The sequence below is a fragment of the Protopterus annectens genome, chromosome 4.part0 (genome assembly GCF_019279795.1).
Source record: "Protopterus annectens isolate FY-2018-M chromosome 4.part0, PAN1.0, whole genome shotgun sequence".
NCBI classification, from domain to species: Eukaryota; Metazoa; Chordata; order Ceratodontiformes; family Protopteridae; genus Protopterus; species Protopterus annectens.
This window is the reverse complement of record NC_056733.1, coordinates 656,212,089-656,237,449: the sequence shown is the minus strand read 5'-3', so window position 1 is coordinate 656,237,449 and position 25,361 is coordinate 656,212,089. Positions and strand designations below refer to the sequence as shown.

The following is a 25,361-nucleotide window of genomic DNA, read 5'->3' as shown; positions in this document are numbered from 1 at the left end:
TGCTACTTTTACAGTGTGGGTTCTATCAGTAAGCCATTTAGCAACCCATTGGGTGACATAGGGATTAATGCCCAACTTAGTAAGTTTATCTATGATTCCAGAGTGGGGGATGGTGTCAAAGGCCTTGGCAAGGTCTAGATAGGCTGTGTGGACCACCTTACCCTTGTCCATGGCTCTGGAGACTGATTCAAATAAGTCAATCAGGTTCAGGAGACAAGATCGGCCCTTCACAAACCCAAACTGGGTGGGGTCCAGTGTTTGAAGGTTGCCAATGTCTTTGTTTATAAGTTCCATGATAATACGCTCCAAATATATATATATATATATATATATATATATATATATATATATATATATATATATATATATGTACCAACTTCAAAGGGCAAATTTCCTGATGCCTACCCCGTAACATGATCTCAGTCAAAAAGGTTTGACGTCCTGCACTGTCAATGAGATGACATTCAGCAATGTAGCCATTCGATGATATGACATAAACCCAAACTTTACTGCAGATCATCACAGAGAATCCAATGTTGTAACTTATTGATATCTCTATTTTTTTCCATGCAGATCCAATTTAGCTGTTTCACTTAACTATACTTGTGAGTTCCTGTACCCTCTGCTCTCACTCACATCTTATCATCACTTTTTTAGAGGAATCTTAGATCTGCTGACAGCTACCTAATAAACAAGGCTAAACACAAAATTCTTTTTGGTGATACTAAGTTCCATAACTCCGTTGGGCATACATGGAATCAGGTCTTCTATACACTGCAAGTGCAGTGTAGTACTATTAGGAATGTGCCTCATGTTGCATTATAGTATGAAGGACTGTGGCAAATCTGAGACAAATCACCCTTATTCAAGTCCATACATAATAAACTTTTTTAATATTTTCTTAACACAGAAATAATTTCTGGCACTTACCAGAATTTTATTTGTATTATCACATGTTTCACAACCAGAAAAACTTCACTATGTGTTAAAGAAGTCATTTTTGTTGTGAAAAGTGTACATTACATTTATATTTGATTTTTTCAGAATTGTTTTTCAGTGGTAGTATACAAAAGAAATAAAGCCATGACCCACATTTTTACCATTTGTTTTCATTTAATTTTCATAGCAGACCTACAGTTTTCCTTCTGTTAGGTTCTGACAGCCTGCAAACGTCCATTAGATTTCATTCTAAACAAAGCATTAATGCATTGTTTTTTCTCAGGTGGCAGAAACAGTATACAAAAAAATATAAAGATAATGTGCTGCCATAATAGCAGAATAAATCCAGCACTTATTTTTCCGTAGAGTATATGTTTTTCAAGTATATGAAATATTATAAAAAAATACACAGATTTATGAATTGGTTCACAAGAATTCAGAATGTAGCTGTCTCATTACTTTTACACCAAAAAGGACAAATTAAGTATAACTGTATACTGCTATGAAAACTTTACTGAAAAATGTCAGATGTTCTTCATCTCACATTGCTGCAGTCATAACCTGTGGGTAGTCCGCTGTCCTCGGTCGGCCCGAATACCAAAGTATTAGGCTGGCGTCGGTCATGGCGCTCAGATCTGACGTCAGTGCGTCATGGTATTAAAGCGCATGACCGACGTCATATCCTCAGTCTTTTTTGCCACATGGTCCGAAGCAGAAGCAGCGTTTGCAAGTGCCGTTCGGCGTTCTGAAATTTTCGTATTCTGAGTTTCAGACCGAAACCAAGTTGGGCTAAGTACCCCGTTGGGGAATATTTTTGTTTTTCTTGCCTCAGTTAATTCCGGATGTCAGAAAAAGTGAATAATTGTATTTCTTGTGGGAAACAGATACCGCATAGGGATTACCACTCTCTGTATTCCTTGTTTGGGGCCTGAGCACGGCGTAGTCGGGTGTCGCTTTGTGCTAGGTTTAATAAGCGCACCATTAAACGTAGGTTAGATTGCGCTAGGCTTGTCTTCGTAAGCGGTGTAATTACAATATGCCGTCGGATCCTCCGGCGCCCGCTACCGCTAAGAAGCGCAAGGAAAAATCGTTAAGGTCCAAGCAGGATGAGTCGTCCGTTCCAGACGCCGGTTCTTTAGAAACTACGGTGGAATCTGTAGATCCAGCCGAGGTTTCAGCTGAGTCTCAGGGGGAGACGTTAATTTTGCAGGATGTGGCCTCTCAGGAGTCAGGTCAGGCTGAGGGGGGCCTCTCAGGTTGCTGTACTCCCTTCTTTGCCTAAGGTGGTTAGGCCTTCTCCTTCTGTCTCTAAGGTACCTTCTAAGGGCAGGCCTGGTTTGTCTTCCTCAGGTGTCAGTCCTAGTTCTGCAGGTTCTGTGCCTAAAAAACACATGCTTAAAATGGCAGAAGATTTAATTTCCTTAATCAGGGGTTCTATGCCCCCTCCAGATAAGAGGCCTAGGGTGGAGCCAGAGGTGGAAAGTTTGGAACAGGCTTCAGATTACTCAGAGTCTTCGGCTGAAGACACTCAGGATTTTCCTCCTTATTCTGATTCAGACGCAGAGGATTCCACTCCTTCTGCTTCTCCCCCAGAGGATTTTTCTTTTTCAGAAACTCTGCATTCTATGAGGGAGCATTTTAAATGGGAAGGTCAGGATTTCTCGGATTCCCAAAAGAGGCTTAGGGAATTTTTGTTTTTACCACAACATCGGCCCTTAGCTATACCTCCTGTTTTGGATGTTGTTCAGGATGTTTTCTCGGAGGCTTCCCTTAATCCAGACTCTTTGCCTCCTGCGCCAGTTAAACCAGATAGGTATTACAGAGTACCTGAGGCTCATAAATATCTGTATAAGAGCCCAAGGGCTGACCCAGAAACTATTAGCCAGGGACCCAAGGGTGTCAGGGCTTCTGTTGTAAAGAATCCAGTTCCTATGGATAAAGATTCTAGAGCTTTGGATAGGTGGGGTAAGAAAGTGTACACCTCTTCCACTCTAGCAATGAAGGCTTTGAGTTGCCAGTTTCATATGTTGAAGTACCAGAATTTTCTCATTACTCAGTTAAAATCTAAGGTAGATGCTTTGGCAGAGGGCATAGAGTGTAAGGAATTACAGGATTTGGTTCATGCCTCTGATCAGGTGGGTAAGCATTCTTTGCAGTGTGGTTTCGATGCTTTACAGGCTTCTTCCAGGGTGGCTGCCACTGGATCAGTTATTCGCAGGCACGCCTGGCTTAAGGATCAGAATTTGTCAGAGCATGTTAAAGCTAGAATTTTGGATGCTCCTTTACAATCTGAAGTTTTGTTTGGTTCTCCTGTGGAGTCTGTCTTAAAGAAAATGGAAGACAAGGCTAAGTCTATGCAGACTGTTAAAGATTTTTGCAGGTGCAGCCCCTAAGTTTAGCAGGAATTGGCCTACTAAGGGATGGGCTTATCCTTCTTCTGATTCACAGTCTAGGGGCAGATCTAGGCGTGGTAGGGGCAGAGCTCAGGGTTCTTTCAGGCCTAGAACGTGGAGTTCCCCTGCACAATCTACAGGTGAGGGCAGGGGCCAGTCCTTTCGTAAACAGGCCCAATGACCTGCATCTTCAGCTGCCAGATCCCGCCTGTCTGGCAGCTCCTTTGGGAGGAAAGTTGGCACTCTTCAAGCAAAACTGGCTTTTAGTCACCCGGGACAAATGGGTGTTGGACATTATAGACCGAGGCTACAAGTTTTATTTCCACACATTGCCCCCGTTCAAGGGCATGCCAGACCTCCCTCCTCAGCAAAGGGTAGAGGCTCACAAACAGATTTCTTTACTTCTTCAAATGGGGCTATACAGCAGGTCCCTCTGTCAGAAGTGGGCCTAGGATTTTATTCTCGCCTGTTTCTTGTACCAAAGAAAGGAAACACTTGGAGGCCAATTTTGGATTTATCTATCCTCAACACATACCTGGACATTCCAAAATTCAAAATGTTGACGTTGCAACAACTTCTGCCTCTGTTGGGCAAAGATCACTGGATGGTAACTCTGGATCTCAAAGAGGCTTATCTTCATGTTCCTATCAGGGCCAGTTGCAGGAGATTCCCTGCGTTTTCGGGCTGGGACTTTACATTATCAATTCTCTGCATTGCCCTTTGGCTTATCTACTGCGCCCAGGGTGTTCACAAAGGTTCTGGCTCCGGTGATAGCCTTCTTAAGGTTAAGAGGAATACAAATTTATCCTTATTTGGACGATTGCCTGATTCTTGCTCAAGACAAAACAAGCTTCTTCACCATCTACAGTATGTTATGGCAGTGTTAAGGTGCCTAGGGTATTCTGTGAATGAAACAAAGTCCAGTCTAGTACCCTCTCAGGAAATGTGCTTTCTGGGTGTGAGACTGAATACAGCTTCCCAGATGGCTTTTTTGACCCTGGACAAGCAAAGGAACCTTACACTTTACTTCCAACAATTGTCTCTACGGTCCAGGCTGACTGCAAGGACAGTCCTTCAAGCCTTGGGGTTCATGGCATCTTGTATTCTGGTGCTTCCCAATGCCAAACTGCATATGAGGAAGCTACAATGGTATCTCAGAAATGTGTGGACACAACACTGCCACGATCTGGACACTGTCATTCAAATAATACCTGGCATTCAAAAGGAATTTTTGTGGTGGGCTCAGGAATGTCACCTAAACAAGGGACTCTCTGTGACCCGACTAGAGGCGAGTCAGATCTTAACGACAGATGCCTCGGACAAGGCTTGGGGAGCACACCTCAATGGAAAATGGGTTCAAGACACGTGGCCTGCCAGACTTCAACATTTACATATCAACTTGAAGGAGATGTTAGCAGTCCAATTTGCATTGATGGCTTTCAGGGATTTACTTCACCCGGGACAAGTATTGATTCAAACAGACAACACAACTGTCATGTGGTACATCAACAAGCAAGGGGGAACCCATTCGTACCCTCTTTGCAGGCAAGCTATGATTTTGTGGGAGACTGCTCTCAGTTTGCACCTCACTCTTCAGGCAAGGTTTCTGCCAGGTGCACAGAACTCCTTAGCAGATGTTTTGAGCAGACAGATGGTGGATCCCCACGAGTGGAAGTTGGATCCTCATGTATTTCGACAGTTGACAGTGATATGGGGACTCCAGACATAGATCTGTTCGCTTCTCCACTAAATTTCCAGTTGCCAAAGTTTTGCACAAAGATGTTTCATCCAACAGCTTGGAAAGTGGATGCTCTATCATTCAGTTGGAACAATCTTCACGTCTATGCCTTTCCTCCTCTGCCTCTCCTTCCCAAGGTGCTCTTGAAGGTCAGACAAGACAAGCCCTCCATGATTCTAATAGCTCCAGATTGGCCTCGACAGCACTGGTACCCTCTGCTGAGGAGTTTAGTATGGGAGCCTCCTTGGCCTTTGCCTTCAATTCCACACCTTTTGTCTCAGGAGGGCAATCATTTCCTCAATGTCAGGATTCAGTCCCTGCATCTAACAGCATGGCATATTCTGTTCTAGAACCTGGTGGGTCGCAGCTTCCTCAACAAGTTTTGAATGTTATTTTGGAGGCCAGAAGGCCTAGTACAAGGAAAGTTTATGCTGATAAATGGAGGAGATTTTTTTATTTGGAGCAAAGCAAAGAGCTTTGATGTTTCCAGGCCTGATTTGAGTGTTTCTCTTCAATATCTTACAGAATTATTAGACAAGGGTTTGTCCTTCTCCTCTGTAAAAGTTCATGCTGCAGCCATTTCTGCTCACTATGGCTGTGACCCACCTTTATTCTCTCATCCTTTGTTTAAGCAATTCCTTAGAGGGGCAAAGAACATAAGACCCCCGCATAGAGCTCCTACTCCTTCCTGGGATCTCAATTTTGTGTTGGAAAAACTTACTTTACCTCCTTTTGAACCTGCAGCTACGTCTGAGTTAAAGTTTTTGTCTTGGAAGACTGCTTTTTTGTTGGCCATTACGTCTGCTAGAAGGATATCTGAATTACAGGCTCTAATGGCAGTTGAACCCTTCCTGATTTTTCATAAGGATAGGGTATCTCTGCATCTAACCCTACATTTATGCCTAAAGTGGTTTCAAATGTGGCCTTGAACCAATCTATTCATTTGCCTACTTTTTATGCTGATCCCCAAAATAAAGGGGAGAAAATTTTGCACACTTTGGATATTCACAGGCAGTTGCGTTATTATTTGAGCAGGACTAAAAGGTTCAGACAATCTCAACAGTTATTTGCCTCTTTTGCTTTGGGCTCTCAGGGGAAACCTGTTTCAAAACAAACTATTTCTAAGTGGATTGGCCATTGTATTGCCTTTTGTTATTCTCATCATGGTAAGGAGATTCCGGCTGGAATCAGACCTCGTTCCACTAGGGCTACTGCCACTTCTACTGCTTTTTTAAGGGTGTAGCTACTAAAGATATTTTGGAAGCAGCTACTTGGAGTTCAGTGCACACTTTTTCTAAACATTACCATCTCCTCTTTATTCCAAATCTAGGGCTGGATTTGCCACTGCAGTCTTACAGGGCATATTAGCAGCTCCCAATGCTTTATGATTTTGCCAACCTCCCTTTACCTTTGCTTTGGGATTCTACCCACAGGTTATGACTGCAGCAATGTGAGATGAAGAACATAGTACAATTTTGTACCTACCATAAATGTAGATGTTCGAAGATCCACATTGCTGCAGTCCAATTTACCCTCCCTCCTTCCCCTCTGTAGTTTGGAGTGGTTGTATGGTTTGGGTTATAGATGTTGTTTATACATGGGTTTTGGAGGTTTTTCTATTTTAGGCTGTGGCCTTTCTTTTTAGGGCCTTCTGACATCTGGGGCAAGAAAAGACTGAGGATATGACGTCGGTCATGCGCTTTAATACCATGACGCACTGACGTCAAATCTGAGCGCCATGACCGACGCCAGCCTAATACTTTGGTATTCGGGCCGACCGAGGACAGCGGACTACCCACAGGTTATGACTGCAGCAATGTGGATCTTCGAACATCTACATTTATGGTAGGTACAAAACTGTACTTTTCAGATGTATACAGTATACTGACAAAGACTACAGATAAGCCCATGTGTTGTTTATTTTTTTGTTTATCTTTTGTCGACTGGGTTAGTCCCTCTAGGGTACTAGCCTCTTTTCAGGGGAGACCCAAGGTTGTATTTATATCTCTAGGGGAAATTCGGCCAGGGCATCGGGGAACTTTCCCTACTCTTTTTAGTTGGTGCCATGGGATCTTTTAGATTCATGTGAGATACCAACAACTCAAGCAGATGGGGCATCAGTTTAACAAGGGCTCACCCAAAGGATGACACACTCAGGAGTACACCCCCCCCCCTTATGATGCACTGCAGTGTCAGTAATCAATCTACTTGGTGGGGGAATAGAACCCACAGGCTCCTGCACCAAAGGCAGGTGTGCTGTTGCGCTACTGACACTGCTGTGTCTGTTAAAATGTGACAGACTGTAAAACTGAAGGAAATTTGGCTTATAAGTACCATGGGCATGTGGAGCAAATACAGAGGGGCCTAGATTCAACAAAATGCCAGCCACAAGCATTAAGTGCAGCATCAAAAAGGGCCAGTTTTCACCAATCCATACAATTGTAATCTGGAGTCAAATTAGTTGCAATGAGGAAAGACCACATTATTGGCTAATTTGCATTTTGCTGCTAATTAACATTTTGCTTTGAAGTAATTACCACTGGCGTTCCATGTATTGCAGTGGCACTCCTCTGGTCCCTCTCCCACATGCACGTACACACACACACACACACACACACACACACACACACACACACACACACACACACACACACACACACACACACACACACACAGATACACACACGGACACATCTCTATTACTTCTCAACTGTTCCTGATTTTACAGAATGTCTGTTTTACTACTTTTATTTGTTGTCCTTCATCACAAGTGAATGCAGTCCACAAATAATAATGCTAGACATTAGAGTTTCATACTTCTTATGCTCCATTCAGTGATTTATGCTGCAAAAAAAAAAATGTGATCTGATGTTGTTAATCTTCATTCACGCCTTACTGATGGGTGTCGGTTCCGTACTCGGAACCGAGTCGGCCTTGTAACAAGCTCATGCCAGCCAAAAAACTCTCAGGCTAAGCTTTACCCATAGTGCCCCTCCCCTGTTACCTCCGATCTCATTTGCCATGTATGTATCAAGACGTGTCAAGTCAGTGCTCAGCTAAGTGCTATAAAAATTATTATTCTGAAACCTTTTTTCTTTCTACAGAATTTTTCTCTTTTGCCTTTGTAATCCCCTCTCTCATTAGACACTAAACCTTTACCCCTATTGAGTGATTTTTTTCTTACCTCCTTACCAACTTGGTAATCTTAGTAACATCATTGGTACAGGCCATCCCTCTCTCTCTTTACTTTCTTTCCCCTTACCTCTTGAGGTAATCTACATACCACTGTTGGTATTCATTAAAAAAAGTACACTTTTCTATCTGTCTTTCTATTTAGAGTTTGTACTTTGTATTGCATTTTGTAGCATATTCTGTTGATATTAGACAAACAATTTGCTTAAGCTGTTCCCACCATGTCTGAGAAGAAAGGGACAACAGGATTCAAGCAATCCAATCAATGTGGTCGCAAAATGCCTAGTTCGGACACTCATGTATCTTGTGTCTACTGTTTGGGTGTTCCACTTTTTCTCTGTTTAACCTCCATGTGTCATTTGTAAAGGATGCAGTTCTCGTACTCTAAACGAGAGGAGAAACAAACTGATTCTTAAAGGCCTAATAAAAACACCTTTTTCAGAGGCTGTTTCTTAGTCGGAGGGCTCACCCCCTTCAAAGAAAGAACACAAAAAAATAAGTCACTTTGTTCCTTCTTCACCTCATTCTGGTGATTGAAAGTCTGAACCCAAGTCAAAAATACATAGATTGGCCCCAGTGACTTTAGCTCCGGGGCCTCAACTGCCCTCCACGGTGCCATCCTCGGTTCCAAAGCCGTGCATATCCACTTCGGTGCCATCTTCAGTAACACTGGCCCCTGCACCAACCACGGCACTGATAATATCTACTGCACTGACTATGCCTTAAACTAGTACTTCATCCTCATCCTATTCAGAAACAATAGTAAATCCAGCACTAGTCACTTCCACCCTCCCTATACATGTTTCTGATCTTGAGATCACGGTGCCGATAGGAGAGTCTGTTCCTTGGACCCAGTACTCTCCCATGGCAGATCCATTCTTTGGGCAACAATATAACCCTTTTTTGGAATGGCCCGATTCTCCGACAGGGATATCAACCCAATCTTCCAGGAGCCCCTCGGAATTGGATGTGGTGCATCTTTTGGATCAGCTGCTGATGGCCAGTGGGATTTCAACACCTTCTAGAACTCCCCTCCCAACTGTAGATGGGAGTTTTTCTCCACGGACTCCTGCATATTCTCCTCCTTTGACCTCCTTGCAGGTATCGAAGCACCCGGCACTGACGCCTGTTTCGGTTCCCACTTCTTCGGTTCCACTGGTGGACCTCACCGTGGCTCCAGAGCCGACCCTTTGATCTTCGGCTCATTCAGAGCTGAGTCATCCTCAGGATCGTGACTGGGCTGCAGGCACCGTGACCCCTAGTATGGTGCCGATTTTTTCTATGGTGCCTTCTACTACGGTTCCAGGGGTCTTGGCAGTACCAGGTCCTCTTGGGGCTCCTTCCTTGAGAGTGGGCTCATCGGAGCGCGGTGTGACCCCAGTTCCGAGGTTGTCATTCTCTGTTCCGGGTTCCTATCCCTCTTCAGGTGGGCCAGTTTTTCCAAGCGATGGAGAGAGCCCTTGACTTAGGCAAACCATCGGCATTGGATTACCAGATATGTCCCCCCTTTGAACTGCAGCTGACACAGGCAACCACATCGGGACTTCGAGCACAAGAGCCTCAAGATACCCTAACACAGGTTGCCCTCTCTTCGGAGTTCTCGTCAGAAGCCCCCTCTGAAAAGGTACAACGTAAGAGATCATGCAAGAGGAAGCACGTGGACTCCCCCAAAAAGTCCCTCACCGAAGATACGGACTATGATGAAGGGGAAGGGTGCCTGCGGTTGCCCCTTGATGATGTCTGCTTTGGAGATGTAATGGAAATTTTAAAGCAGTGGGGAGACTGGAAGCCCACCAACACTTCCTCTGAGGAGTCTGTATTCTTGCAGGCTTTTCGTGCTTGACTGTCTACTTCTTGAGTGACCCCTGCCTGCAGACGAACTAGTCTAACTTGTTGTGCAGTGCGGAAGAAGAGTCCTTGTACCATTGAACCAATCCCCCGGAGACCAGACAAAATTTTATTCTTGCCTGAAGAAAGTCCACACTGGTCCAAAGGCCTACCGGTAGACATTATGGTGGTGGTGGTGGCCGCTAGGGAAGAGCTCGCTGAAGAGAGCCAGACTATCCACCCCCCGAAACAGGGAGCCTCTGTTGGTGGACAGGTTAGGGAAGCAAGTGTTTGCCTCATCAACCTTTGCCATTCGGTCCTTGAATTACTTGGCACATTTCACTAGGCTTCAGAGAGACCTAATCTCGGAACTCCCTGGAACCTTAACAGGAGCAGTTTCTGACGAGGTACGGGGCAAATTTGTCTCACAGCTTGCGACCCTGGAATCTATATCCAACTTATCCATGCGGTTAATCTCTCACGTTACCGAAGGAGCGGCTACAGCTGTGGGTTCAGGCGTTGTCATGAGACATCATGCCTAGATGCGCCTTTGTGATTTTGCAGACCCTTTTAAGTCTTCCTTCCTTAACGCTCCAGTGGAAGCTTCCACCCGTTTTGGGCCAAAAGTGAATGACATGTTAGCCAGGTATGAGAAGGACGGCAAGACCTTGTCTGCCATGGGTGTACATTTTTCCACCCCCCTCCCCCAACGGCCCTACTCTAGGAATCAGAGGAGTGGGAAAATGTGGCACAAGAAATCCCAGGGTCCTTTCCGTGACACATGTGACAAGTTTACTTCCCAGGGCAGAGGGGGTAACTCATCGGGTAGATGCCCCTACAGAGCCAGAGTGGGTCCGCATAACTAGGGGTCCAGAGAATCCTTCTCTGGACAGCCCTACCAGTGCTCCTGAAGAGCAGCCCGATTGCTTTCCTTTGGAAGCAGTCAGGGGACTTTTCTCTCTGCACCACCCTGCCTGGCAAGAAATAACCACAGATTCTTGGGCGCAGGATATCATAGCCAGAGGTTATGACATACCATTCAATATTTTCCCAAAGCCATCAAGACAGATTCCCGACATTCCACCCAGTCAAAGGGAAGCAGCAGAGATAAGAAAGTTGTCTCAAAAAAGAGTCACCCAAGCAGTCTCACCAGACCACATAGAATCCAGATTCTACTCAAGGTTCTTTTTAGTGCCAAAAAAGACAGGGGACTGGAGATCAATTTCGGATCTCAGCATTCTAAACAAATTTGTCAACCAAATAAAATTCCAGATGATCAAGGTTCAGTCTGTCCTTCCCTTCTTAGAGAAAGGTGATTGGATGTGCTCAATAGAGCTTCAGGATGCGTATTACCACATAAAAAGATTTCTTCGCTTCCGGCTGGGAGCCAATCATTACCAATTTTGGGCGCTGCCCTTTGGACTCTCTACAGCCCCCAGAGTGTTCACCAAATGCATGGCAGTGGTAACAGCTCACTTGAGACTGTAAGGTTTCCAGGTGTTTCTGTACTTCGACAATTGGCTCCTTACCGCCCCCATCAAGCGTCTACTGGTTACAGCCTTAAACTACACTCTAAAGCTAGCTAAACACCTAGGAGCCTCAATAAATAGTGAGAAATGCAAGTTGACTCCTCAAACTTTGGAATATATAGGAGCAACTTTCAATACCCAATCTTGCCTAGTCTCCCGCCCAAATCACAGATTAGAAAGACTGAGGTCCCAACTCCGGGTGAAACTCTATCAAGACATCAAGCGTCAAAAAGGGCCAGTTTTCACGAATGCATACAATTGTAATCTGGAGTCAGATTAGTTGCAGTGAGGAAAGACTACATTATTGCCTAATTTGCATATCTCTGATAGCATGATGTTACCATTACTGCTAATTAACATTTTGCTTTGAAGTAATCACCACTGGCATTCCATGCATTGCAGTGGCACTCCTCTGGTCACTCTCCCACATGCATGCACACATTCAGACTCACACACACACACACACACACACACACACACACACACACACACACACACACACACACACACACACACACACACACACACACACACACACACACACACACACACACACACACACACACACACACACACACACACACACACCGAGTATTACAGCTTTTGCCATTAGTCTAGAGGAAGTTGAGCAGTATGGAAGACCTCACTCGCAGAAAAGGTTTAAAAGTGGAAGTGATACAGCAGCTCCTTAACAGTAGTGATACATAAATCACTTTTTGATGGATTTTGAAAGAGTTTGCATTGTTCAGTGTTTTCAAATCCCATACTAGTCAAAAACTGACATCAACTGTGGCATCTTTATTGTGTGGAGACATTTGAGTTTCAGAGCATACTTTTTCTTTTTTACTGGTATCTAGTAATCAAGGCAGGTACTTTACTGCCATTAGACATGGCCTATATTTAATGTGGTGGGGAAAACAAGTAAGTATCGTTGTCTGTGACTTTCACTTTACAAAACACTGTGTGCTTTTTCATCGGTTCTTTTAAACTGGTGTTTTTTTTTTCCTCTTAAGGTTTGACTAGACTAGAATTGCAGTGTTTTTCCTAGCCTTCTTTTACTTAATGATATTAATTTATAGTACAGAGCAAACATCCTTAATATGAAATAATTGTTAGTACTGAACATGTTTTAAGAATTATTTATTTTTTTCTAGTCTCTCGAGACCCTGGACAATGGAAAGCCTTACACCATGTCTTATGCTGTGGATTTGGAGTTGGTTGTAAAATGCCTCAGGTACTAAAAAATTTAGTTCAATGAAAGAACATTTGAAACTTAAATTGTTGTGCCTCAGTTGTTTAAATTTAAAGACACTGAAAATGTGTACATAAGATCCCTGGGATATTACTAGAGTAACAGAAGAGATTGGTTCTGGATGTGCTTTGCATTGCTAATTGCCCTGTACTGGCATAGGCTGGAATTTAGTCAACCAGATCACAAGACGTTCAAATGATACCATCCTTTCCATTGACTATACTAAACCTTGTTACTAAAGTAAAATGCCCTGTTTGACTTTGTCAAAGAGTTCTCCCATCCCCCCTCCCGACTTTGAACATAAGTTTCACCACTGCTGCCATATACACTGTTGTTTTACTTCAGACAGTTAACTTCCAAAGAAATAGCAAAAACTGTTGACCAAATATCCAAATATTCCCCACTCGTCTCTATAAACAAAGCTATTGCAACTTTTCCAAGGCATATTCAACAAATTCCTTTACTATAACAAAATGTCCATTGTTTGAAAGCAAGCTATTATCAAACTTATTCCCAAGGCTCCTGGACTATCACCCTGTAGTGAACTTTGAGTCATCTCCATCTTACCCAGCCTTGGTAAACTATCTGAGAAGCTGGCCTACTCCCAGCTCTGTGATTACTAACAAAAGCATAATATGCTGTCTCCGCACCGGCATGGATGCTAGGCAGAAAGAAACACCACAGCAGCTCTATATTCTCTTGACAAATGACATCCTGCGTAACATGGACAAGAGAAACATAACTGGTTATATGTTTGTTGACCTTATCAAAGCCATCAAATTGATACATCACCACTTACTCTTTAATGCACTCACAGGCAGGAGGTAGCAACCATGCCTTGACGTACCATGTTTTAGAGCTTGTATAACTGACAGGTACTTTAAGTTCAGACTGACAGTTAAAACTCACCCTTATCATTCCTAACCAGTGAAGATCCTCAGAGATCAGTCCTGTCTCACAGCCTGTTCTCTGCATTTGTGAGCTCCCTCCCTGCTAATCTCCCGCATCCTGTAACACTTCATACAGACAATATGGTAATATAAATGTCACAACCCTTCTCATGAATACATCAAAAAGCAATAAGAGGGACACCAGTGCTTACTACCTCTGGTTAGGATCCATAAAGTTAATCCTAAACAGCAAGAAGACTAAAGTAGGGATTTTTGGAACACAACTAAAGCTTTTCAGCAGATCCACTAAACTGAAGCATTCAATGCAGTTCCAAACACAAGTGAAAACTACAGTTCAGATGTCTAGTAGTTTGGCTTGGCCCTAACCTTAACTTCTACCATCTTGTTGATGTCACTACTCTTCTAGGCTAGAAAGGCATCTCACTTTTTTATCCCCACATTGTCAGAATGGCAGCTGGAAAAGTTCTACTTGCCTAGCTTGAATATTGGCTACTTATATGTCAGCCTACTAAAAAGAACTACATAGCTGTACTGTTTATAACAAATACAATATGTACATTTATTACTTTCTCAATATGTAGATTTATTACTTTCTCAATAATGACTGAATACCATGGTCACATTTTAGGAACAACAAATGGAGTCCTGTTGCACAAAAAAAAGCCAAACTTGTGCTCAGTCTCACTCATCTTCGAACATATTGACCATGAACATTTCCAGTTCTTTGCAAACCACCTTACCAGATATCTTTCCATCCACTCTCTGATCCCTTTCCTTTTCCGCTGCCTTTCTCCCATTGCTTAGAAATAGACATACACGTCACCTAAAAGACCACAGTTTCTCAGTAGTAGGATCTCATATCCAAGAGTCTATCCCAGCAGATCTTAAGAATATGGATTCCTACACTACACTGAGATCTACTCTTAAAAATATTCAAATCCAAGAATCCATTTGTAGTTGCTCTTCTTGATTCCTGCTCTGCTGCCTTCTGTTTGTATTTCACTGTAGATTTAACACACTTATTCTATCTTTTCTGCTCTATATCCATTTACAGTTTGTCTTCATTTCTCTTTACCTTTCCTTATCACTTGCCGCCTAATTTTCTTCTTCCCTCCTCCCTCTCTCCCTCTTTTCTTCTTTCTCTGTTTTCTTCCTTTTCTCTCCCTCATCTTTCTACTTTTACCTTTTGTCTGTATTAAAACTTACATTGCCTTACTCAGGTTTAAGATCTACCAGCACGTATATAGTATGTATTCTTGCTGTTGTTGCTGCTTTAAGCTACACAGTATTCCAAACTCTCTGATTGTACCTTATGCCCTTTAAGTTATGGATTGCCATGTATTCTCTATTATCAGTTGTTAACAACTTGTCTGTTCTGTGTTTTACTTTTCCTTGGCTGAGCCTGTAAACTGACTTACGGTTCTTGCTGTACCCAGATTAACAAATTTAACTAAATAAAAAATACACCGTTTATCACCTTTAAATATACTACTTCCAGCTATCACTGGCCTTGTCAAAGGCTTAGGTTCATAGGATGATACTAGGGTATTGGCCTGGAGGTCCTTATAAGCCTAGTCAGGAATTTTGCTTCTTTCTTAACTAGCAGTTAGTTGGATCATAGATGGTGGGTAATGAACAATGATAATGTTTTGTGGCCTTCTGAAGTGTCACTTTTTAGTTAACCTCTGCATTTCCTGGCACACGTATACTGTTGACTAACAAAGCACCTATAGATACAGGTTTGAACTGATAGATTTTTCTAGCAACGTTTACTGCTGTTGCACCTCATATTTTGGCAGATGTCAGCTAGATTGTGGGACACTGTTTCTTTTTTTCTGCTGTATTGCCATATAGCCTTGGAATCTAATCATTCTGCAAATGATTTAGAGCTGCTTTCAAACCTGGTTTGTCAGCAAGTTAAAATCCTATGCAGTTGGCTTAGTCCAAGTAAAACTCCTAGAAGTCATATTCCTGATGAAGTTATATGCTGTTCCTGATGTAATGTACTATTCATATTTGGATTTTGTTACAGTTGTCAATGTATGAATGTAAAATTCAGGAGTGACTTTATAAATCCACTCTTGAATTTTAGATTCTTGCATATTCTTTTCTAATAAAAAGTGCTAATTGTATTTAGTTAAGACTTTACATTCCTGCACACACACTGTGTTCCCCTTTTCTGTTATGAGCAAAGGTCCATGTAGCTTTCTGGCATAAAACATATTATGTGAAGTTGTTCAGTCTTGCTGTTCACTCATCACTGATGGGTTTGGAGCCGATCCTCGGCTCCGACACGGCTGACTAGCAAGCTCCAAGTTCTCTAGTAGCTCGAGACCCAACCCCTTATCCCACAATGCACTGCTGGAATTACCTCATATCTAGTTTGCCGCGGCACGGATCTCTTGGTTTCCAGCGTTGCTTGAGACTATTGCTGAAAGTTGAAAACTCCCAATAAGTTTTATATTTCAATTTTCATATATCTTTGATTACTATATAATACTAGATATTACTAGCTAGTAAATAGTTGATCTGAAGTAGTTAACTTAATTTTATCTGCAACCTGTGGGTATACGGATCTGTATCGGATCCGAGCCGGCAACTTTTTTTCTAGCATCTGCTCCAAGCTCCGAGCTCCTCCCCTTACCCATATTGCCCTACCATCTCGTATCTTCCCTCAGATCTCTTTTGCCATGCCAATAGTGTGCATTGTGGTCTCCTTTGCTCTGAGATCAGGGATAGTAAGTAGAAACTTTTTGGCTGATTTTTAGGTGTGCTTGACTAGGATTTCCCTTCCTCCCCTTCTGTAGTATCGCGTTTGGTCGTTGGGGTAAAAAAAAGAAAAGTTTTTTGTGTTAGGCCTGCCCTTCCCCTACCTGTGTGTGTGTGTTTTTTGGAAAGGTAGTGCTTATACCTTGGAGTTGCAGGACTATGGCTGACCAGCTGGTAGCTCGGCGCCGACGGTTCCTCCAACCTCGACTCTGGCTGTTATCTTGAGTTCCTCAGATCCGACTTGTTCAGATCCAAGTGACTCTCGGAGCCGCGGACAGGGAGTCAGACCCGGGGGAATGGAATCTTCGGCTCCGACCCTTTCGGACCCGATCCGTTCCCTTGGACCTCAGGCTACCCTGTCTTTGGCTCTGGTCCCTGCTTCGGATCCGGGGAGGACTTCTCCCTTGGCCTTCGAAGTGGTGGAGAGGGTTCTCTCCCAGGGATTGAGACCCCAGCCCATCTCCTCAGATATCACCCAGGCCCCCCTGAATTTGGCGACGACTCCCTTCATCCTGTCTCAGGGACAGCCCAGCCAGAGGATCCCCAGGTCATTTTCCCTGAGGAAACCCCTGCGGCTCGCAAATCCCCTTCTGAAAGTCTCACTGAAGAGGGTCACCGTAAGCGCAAGTGCAAAAGGAGGCACTTGGACTCCCCCGAGTCCCTCACCACTGACACTGACTTAGATGAAGGAGAAGGTTCCCCCAGGTCACCTCCCAAAGACATCTCATTTGGAGAAATTATGGAGATCCTCCGCCAGAGAGGAGGTTGGTCAGCCCCAAAGCCTTCTGGGGATGAGTCAGTGTTCCTGGAGGCCTTTGGCACGGGCCCATCTACTTCCTGGGTGTCCCCACCAGCAGACCCCTTGGTGGACCTCATCACCACGAGGGCATGGAAGGAGCCTGACACTGTAGAGCCCATCCCCAAACACCCTGACAAGGTTTTATCTCCTCCTTCTGATAGACAACCCTGGTCGAAAGGAGCCCCAGTTGATGCTATGTTGGTCGCAGCGGCCACAAAGAAGGATCTACCACAGGAGAGTTCCTTAGTCCACCCTCCAGACAAGGAGTCCAGGTCGGTGGATAGGTTTGGGAAGCTTGTATACTCCTCAGTGACTTTTTCTATCTGTGCGCTGAATTATTTGGCACATGTGATTCGACTTCAGTGAGACCTTGCTTCGGAATTCGCTGAGTTGCCCCCAGAGTCTTTATCGCCGCAGGACAGACAACTGTTCTCGGTGAAAATGTCTACTCTGAAGTCAGTCTCAAATACATCTATGCGGCTACTTTCCCATGCCATGGAAGGAGCAGCTAGAGTGGCGGGGACAGGCATAGCCATGAGGCGTCATGCCTGGCTCAGATTGTGTCAGTTTGCGGACCCTTTCAAGGCGTCGTTTAACAACACTCCCTATGACGGTTCTTCCCTCTTTGGGAAGACAGTACATGACACACTTGTCCAGAACGAAAAGGACGGGAAGACTTTATCTGCCGTCGGAGTCCACTTCTCTAACCCTCAGCGGTCCTTCTCTAGGAATCAAAGATGGCAGAAGAAGATGTGGTTCTGAAAATCTCAGTTTTCCTGGGATTCTCAGGACAGCTATTCCCCCAGAGGCAGAGGGAGACGGGATCGACGCCAACCTAGAGGTAGAGGGGGTCCCAGGAATTTTGGGTCTAGGGAACCCTTCTCTGATAGACCCGGTCAGCAGCCCTGAGGGGTTGCCCGACTGTCCTACTCTGGAGGTAGTCAGGGGACGATTGTCCTTACACCCAGCGGCAAGGGAGTCCATTACGACAGATCGCTGGGTTCTTCAGATAATATCCAGAGGTTACTCTATTCCTTTCGTTGCCCCTCCAAATATTACAAAACACCTCCTGGATGTTCCACCCCCTCACAGGGAGGCCGCAGCTCTAGAGGTTTCAAAGCTGCTTCTCAAACGAGCCATCGAAAAGCCCCCCCCCCAGATCAGTCCGGATTAGGCGTCTACTCAAGGTTCTTTTTGGTGCCAAAAAAGACGGGAGACCCCAGGCCCATTCTAGATCTGTCAACATTAAACCTGTCAGTAGCAAAACAGAAATTCCGGATGGTCACCCTACAATCCATTCTACTTTATCTCCGAGAGTGCGACTGGATGTGCTCGTTAGACCTTCAGGATGTGTACTATCACATCAAAATACACAGAAGCTCCAGGAGATTTCTGCGCTTCTGGCTGGGAGCCAGTCACTTTCAGTTCAGAGCCCTACCCTTTGGTCTCACCACAGCCCCCAGGGTGTTCACCAAGGTAATGGCAGTTGTAGCGGCTCACCTGAGGCTTCAGGGTATTCAGGTGTTTCCATACCTGGACGACTGGCTCTTCGCTGCGCACAACAAGCATCACTTGTGTCTGGCCCAAGATTATTTCATTTGGTTAGCAGACCTACTTGGAATTACAGTCAATGTTCAACAAATCCCATTTGCAACCAGTACAAATTCAAGACTTCATTGGGGCACGGATAGACACTTTGCAGATGAAGGTATTCCTAACTCCAGACAGGATTCTACATCTCAGGCGCCACATAGCTCAGATAGTGAACTCCAAGTCTTCAAAGGGGAGCGAGATTCTCCGGGCTCTGGGCTCCATGGCTGCCACCATATCTGTTCTCCCTTATGCGCTCCTTCACATGCAGGTTCTTCAATGGACTCTGGCTGTTCAGTGGTCTTGGCTAGACCTACCCATGGAATTTCCGATCAAGATCAGTCACTTCTGCAGGACATCTCTTCTTTGGTGGTTAACTTCACCGAAGATATCAAAAGGACGCTCATTTGCGTCACCCCCAGTCCAAACCACAGTGACCACGGACGCCTCCCAACCCGGGTGGGAGGGACACTGTTTGTGAAGGACAGTCCAAGGCACGTGGTCCCAGACAGAGACCAGTTTGCACATAAATGTTCTAGAGATGAGGGCAGTGCTTTTAGCGTTGGAAGCCTTCCACACAGTCCTCCCTCTCAGAGTGATTGCAATTCAGTCAGACAACATGTCGGTCGTCTGATATATCAACAAGCAGGGGGGAACCAGATCCTACCCTCTGTGTCGCGAGGCCATGAGAGTGTGGGAATGGGCGATTTTCACCTGTCGGTTTCTGATAGCAACGCACATGCCGGGGCGCTCCAACATTTTAGCGGACAGATTGAGCCGGGCCATTCTGATGCCTTACGAGTGGTCTCTGAAACAGTCAGTAGCGGAGGAGATTTTCCTTGCATGGGGTCAGCCTTGCTGCGATCTCTTCGCATCTCCTTCCAACGCGAAGTGCAGCGAGTTCTTCTCTCTGATTCCCGACCAGGGGAAGTCCCCAGAGACGCTCTAGTCCATGTTTGGCCCCCCGGGCTTCTGTATGCTTATCCTCCTTTACCTCTTATTCCGAAGTTTCTTCAGAAAGCTTGCCGACTACAGTGCAAAGTGATCCTCATTGTCCCGTTCTGGCCTCGTCAGGTTTGGTTACCATTCCCTTGGTCTCATCTCTTAGCTCCCCCTTGGGTTCTGGATCCCTGCCTGGATCTGATTTCCCATCCGTCGGGGACACGTCCGCCCAATATGGGCAGCCTGAAGCTAACAGCTTGGTTGCTCCAGTTCCGTTAATTGCCAGGACTCCCGGTCTTTCATCCCAGGTAAAGTCCATCCTTGTGGCCTCTCTTAAAGACTCTACTAGGAAACTTTATTGCAGTAAATGGAAGCGTTTTTCCTTTTGGGCCTCACAGAGAAAAATTGATCCCTTTACAGCCCCTGTTCCAGCGGTGTTGGACTTCCTGTCTGGTATCTTTCAGCAAGGAGCTAGTTCCTCCACAGTGAAAATACAATTGGCAGCTATTTCCAGTTTTCACGTTGGTGAAGACAACATGGCCTTAGCCTCCTCTATGCTTTTAGGCTTTTCTTAAAGGTACTTTTCTGTTACGGCCCCCTGTCAAGCATTCTGTACCTCCTTGGGACCTTACCTTTGTTTTACAGGCATTGGTGGCCCCTCCTTTCGAACCTGCAGCTTCGGTGGACTTAAAATTTTTGTCCTGGAAGACAGCTTTCCTAGTCACCATCACATCAGCTAGGAGAGTCTCTGAGCTTCAAGCTCTGTCTGCCGTGCCTCCGTATCTGATCTTCCATAAGGATAGGGTCTCTCTCCGTCCTAACCATTCCTTCTGAACTAAAGTGGCATCTGAAGCAAACATAAACCAGTCCATTAATCTGCCCGTTTTCTTTCCCAACTTCCAAAATAAAGGTGAATACAAACTCCATTTGTTAGATGTTCATAGACAACTTTGTTTTTATCTTCATAGAACAAAGTCTTTCCACATGTCTGACCAGTTGTTTGTTTCCTTTTCCAAAGTGTTTAGGGGAAAAGCTATTTCTAAAGTTTCTTTAGCCAGATGGATCACTCTTTGCATTTCACATGCCTACAAAACAAAATGTTTATCTCCTCCTGGTATAGTTAAGGCTCACTCTACCAGGTCCATGGCTACTTCTGATTCTTTTTGGTCCAGGGTACCTTTGGACGATATTTGTGCAGCAGCGACATGGGTCAATTCACATACCTTCATTTCCCATTACAAATTGGATCTGATTTTGAGAGAGTATCCTTTGGCTCTGCGGTGCTCAGGAATATCCTTCCATAAGGGCCTCCCAGGATCAGAGTAGCTGGGGACTCTGTCCCACAGGTTGCAGATAAATGAAGTTAACTACTTCAGATAGAGAAGTTATGTACTCACCATAATGTTCCATCTGAGTAGTTATACTTAATTTTTCTGCAACATTCCCTCCCTCCATCACCCGGACTTTATCCTTTTTTCAGGTTTGGTTTATTGTGTTGAGTTGCATATATGTTGTTAGTTGCTGCAAACTCGATCTGAGGGAAGATAGGAGCTGGTAGGGCATTATGGGTAAGGGGGGGAGCTCAGAGCTTGGAGCAGATGCTAGAAAAAAAGTTGCCGGCTCGGATCCGATACGCATCTGTATACCCACAGGTTGCAGAAAAATAAAGTATAACTACTCGGATGGAACGTTATGGTGAGTACATAACTTCTTTTTTTCTGTGTTCATAGCCCTTTCCTCAGTAAAATCTTTTTTTGCCTTTAGCCCTTTGACCTTAGGATCTCTTCTTATAGTTGTTAGTCAGTGTTCCCTTTTGGGATTGTTGTTATTGGATTACTTGATCATATTTATCTTGATATAGTTACTAGTTGCCCCTTTCGGGCTGTGTGTATTGTGTGAGTTAGATTTCTTCTTAAATAGCTCATAGTTAAATAGTGTGTTCCATTTTATTGGATATTGTAAAATGTCTGAATAGAAGGAAAAACATCCAAAGTCTGGGTTTAAAAAATGCCCAGACTGCGGACAGAAAATGTTCGTCACGGATGCCCATGTGCAGTGTGTTTACTGTTGGGTGAGGTGCACCTACAAGAGTCATGCAGTATCTGTCACTCCTTTTCCACCAGAGTGCTTGCAGAAAGGAAGAGGAAGTTAATTGAGAGGGGTATTATCAAGCACCCTTTTTCTGTGGCACTGTCTGACGAGGATGGGGCTAGCAAATCGTCCAAATCTTCCTCTGAATCCAGGGGAAAAAAAAAGGAAAAGGGTCAGGAAGTGTGATGATTTCGGCTCCACTGCCTTCGGAGCCGACAATCTATTCTTTTCGGAACCGGGACACTGCTCTGGAACCGGTTGCCGAAAAACCTTCATCGATACTGCTCCATTCGGCTCCATCTGTTCACTCTTCCAGGTCTTCTATCAGCCTTTCTGATCTAGATATGGACTGGCTGGTTCAGAAGCTCTTAAAAGCACCAGGCCTAGCTAAATTGCTGTCGGCTCAGACCCAACCGTCGGAGCCGATGACCACTACTCTTGAATTGTCTGCTCCTCCTCCGAGCCATACCAGACCTTTGGAGACAGAGGGGGCCAACCTGATGATTGTGGATCCCTTGGAGCCGACACCTGCTCCAGTGTCGTCGGCTCCATCTGCTCGGACGTTCTCGGTGCTGACTGGGGACTCTAGGAGCCAACACTCTCTGGTTGAGTCCAAGGAGGATAGTCGCACCGACTTGTCTGTGCCGACTCTTCCTCTCGTGAGCTCGACTCCTACCTCGGGCTTGGAGCCCGTGGCTTCGGTACGGGAAGAGGTTGCGGCTCCGTCGGATCCGTCGACTCCTTCTCATCGGAGCTGAGGTGCATTCGAAACCATGAGGCGAGTGTTGTCTCCTAAGACTTCCTCATGTCGAAGTCTGGCTTCTTCTTCCTTTAAAGTGCCCGTGTCAGTTTCTGTTTCCTCCAGTCATCCCAAGCATAGAGACCGTGAGCCTCAGGTAGCCTCACAGGGTGCTCCCTGCTCTTCTGAGACCTCTCCAGAAGTTCTGCCTGAAGAGGTTCCCAGGAAGAGATTATGCAAAAGGTGCCATTTGGACTCCCTACAGGAGTCTCTCACATCGGACACCGACTTGGATGAATCAGAAGGTTCCCCTTGATCCCCCTCTGAGGACATCTCCTTTGCGGAGATTCTTGATATTCTTAGGCAGAGGGGTGATTGGCAGTCCAAGCGCCCTAATGAGGACGAGTCGATTCTCCTGAAGATGTTCAGGTCTCAACCTTCCACCTCTTGGTTATGATGAGCTTATGGATCTGGTCTCTCATAGGGAATCTATGGAACCTGTTCCCAGGAGTCCTAATAAGTTTGTTTCTGCCCCCGTGGATAAGTCCTTCTTGACCATTGGAGTTCCTGTTGATTCCATGGTGGTGGCGGCAGCCACCAAAAAGGAAAGGTCTGAGACTTCTTCGTCTATCCATCCTCCTAAAAGAGAATCTAGGATCATGGGTAGATATGGGAAACGCATGTTCAGTTCAGTGTCAAGATCACCGAACTACTTGACACATTTTACCAGACTGCAGAGAGATCTCCTTAAGGAATTGGGAGATACTCTTCAGGGTGCTGTAGCTATGAGTGTATCCAACAAGATTGTCACTCAGCTCACTACTCTCAATTCGATAGTCAACTCGTTCATGTGTCTTGTATATTACTCAGCTGATGGTTCAAGTAGAGCTGCAGGTACAGGAATTGCTGTTCGTAGGCATGCCTGGATGTGACTCTGTTCCTTTGCGGAACCCTTCAAGTCTTACTTTACTAATACCCCATTTGACGGCTCATTTTTGTTTGGGCCAAAGGTGAAGCAGACTTTGACCAGGTGTGAGCAAGAAGGAAAGACTCTGTCTGCCTTCGGGGTCCATTTTTCTACCCCCACTCAACCCTTTCCTATAGGTCAGAGGGGAGGAAAGATGAAGTTCCAGAAAGCCCAAGGAGCCTTTCAAGACGCACGTGGAGTGCCCCACTCCAGAGGCAGAGGAGGGGGTTTCAATGGAAGACGCCGCCCTCGCAGCAGAGGGGGTCCGGAACACCAGGGTGACAGAGATCACTTCTCTGGTCAGTCCTACCAGCGCTCCTGAAGGGAGGCCCAGCTGTCCTACTCTGGAGGCAGTCGGGGGATGCTTGTCGTACCCAAAATCTTGACTAAATATAACAAATGACATTTGGGTACAAAGTAACATTTCCAGAGGGTATTTCATACCGTTCTCCACCCAGCCCCTTCCCTTCAAAAAAATCCCGGACGTTCCACCCAGTCACATGGGACAAGCAGCAATAGAGGTACGCCGATTGCTAGAAAGAGTCATCCAGCCAGTCTTGGCAGACCAAACAGGATTCGGAACTTACTCAAGTTTATTTTTGGTTCCAAAGAAAACAGGGGACTGGAGACCCGTTTTGGACCTCAGCAGACTCAACCAATTTGTAAGAAAAAAGAAGTTCCGAATGGTCATGCCACAGTCCATACTCTTGTTTCTAGGGAAGGACAATTGGGTGGGCTCAAGGATGCGTACTAACACATAAAGATGGCAAGGCCATCCAGGGATCACCTGCATTTCCGGCTGGGAGCCAATCATTATCAATTCCGAGCTCTGTCCTTTGGTCTCACAACAGCCCCCAGAGTGTTCACCAAGTGCATGCCAGTAGTCATGGCTCACCTGAGGCGTCTTGGATTCCAGGTTTTTCCGTATTTGGACGGTTGGCTCCTTACCTCCACCACCAGGCATCAAATTCTTCCAGCGAGAGAGGCTATTCTGACACTCTGCGATCGGCTAGGCATTACAGTCAACTTCGAAACGTCTGCCTTGTTGCCATCGCAACATATCGTTTTTATAGGGACAGAATTAGACACGTCAACCACCACTCTTCGTCTTCCACCAGAAAGAATTTGTATTCTTCGCCAACACAGCATGTCCCTAATATCAAAGAACAGAGCACCAGCTGCAGAGGTATTGAAAGTTCTAGGATTGATGGTGGCAGCTATTTTAGCAATCCCGTTAGCAAGGGTGCATATGAGAATCCTTCAATGGCTTCTATTCACGCAATGGTCTTACCAAGAACTTCCAATGAGTCACATGATCCTGATAACGAATTCCTGCAAGAAGGAGCTTCAGTGGTGGTTGACATCTCTTCATGTCACAATAGGACGTCCCTTCATGCTCCCCCCTCCAGTTGCCACTGTGACCATGGGCGCTTCCCTGATAGGGTGGGGAGGGGGTTTTCAGGGAAAGACTGCCCAAGGCACATGGACAGATCAAGAATCACATCTGCATATCAATGTCCCGGAGATGAGAGCAGTACTTCTAGTGTTGCAATACTTTCAGGACTCTCTTCCTCTAGGGACAGTTGCAATACAGACAGACTACATGTCAGTGGTCTGGTACCTGAACAAGCAAGGCGGGACCAAGTCTTATCCCCTTTGCCGAGAAACCCTCAGAGTATGGCA

General features: G+C 45.2%; 1 protein-coding gene across 1 annotated transcript in view; it reads left to right on the top strand.

The window, feature by feature from the left end:
• The window catches only part of ALDH2 (aldehyde dehydrogenase 2 family member), a 1,229,710-nt gene that overhangs the window by 504,853 nt on the left and 699,496 nt on the right, over positions 1-25,361 (top strand). The window contains exon 4 of the mRNA XM_044068619.1: positions 12,773-12,852. Within this exon, the coding sequence (XP_043924554.1) occupies positions 12,773-12,852 (80 nt within the window). The remainder of the gene's footprint in view (positions 1-12,772; positions 12,853-25,361) is intronic.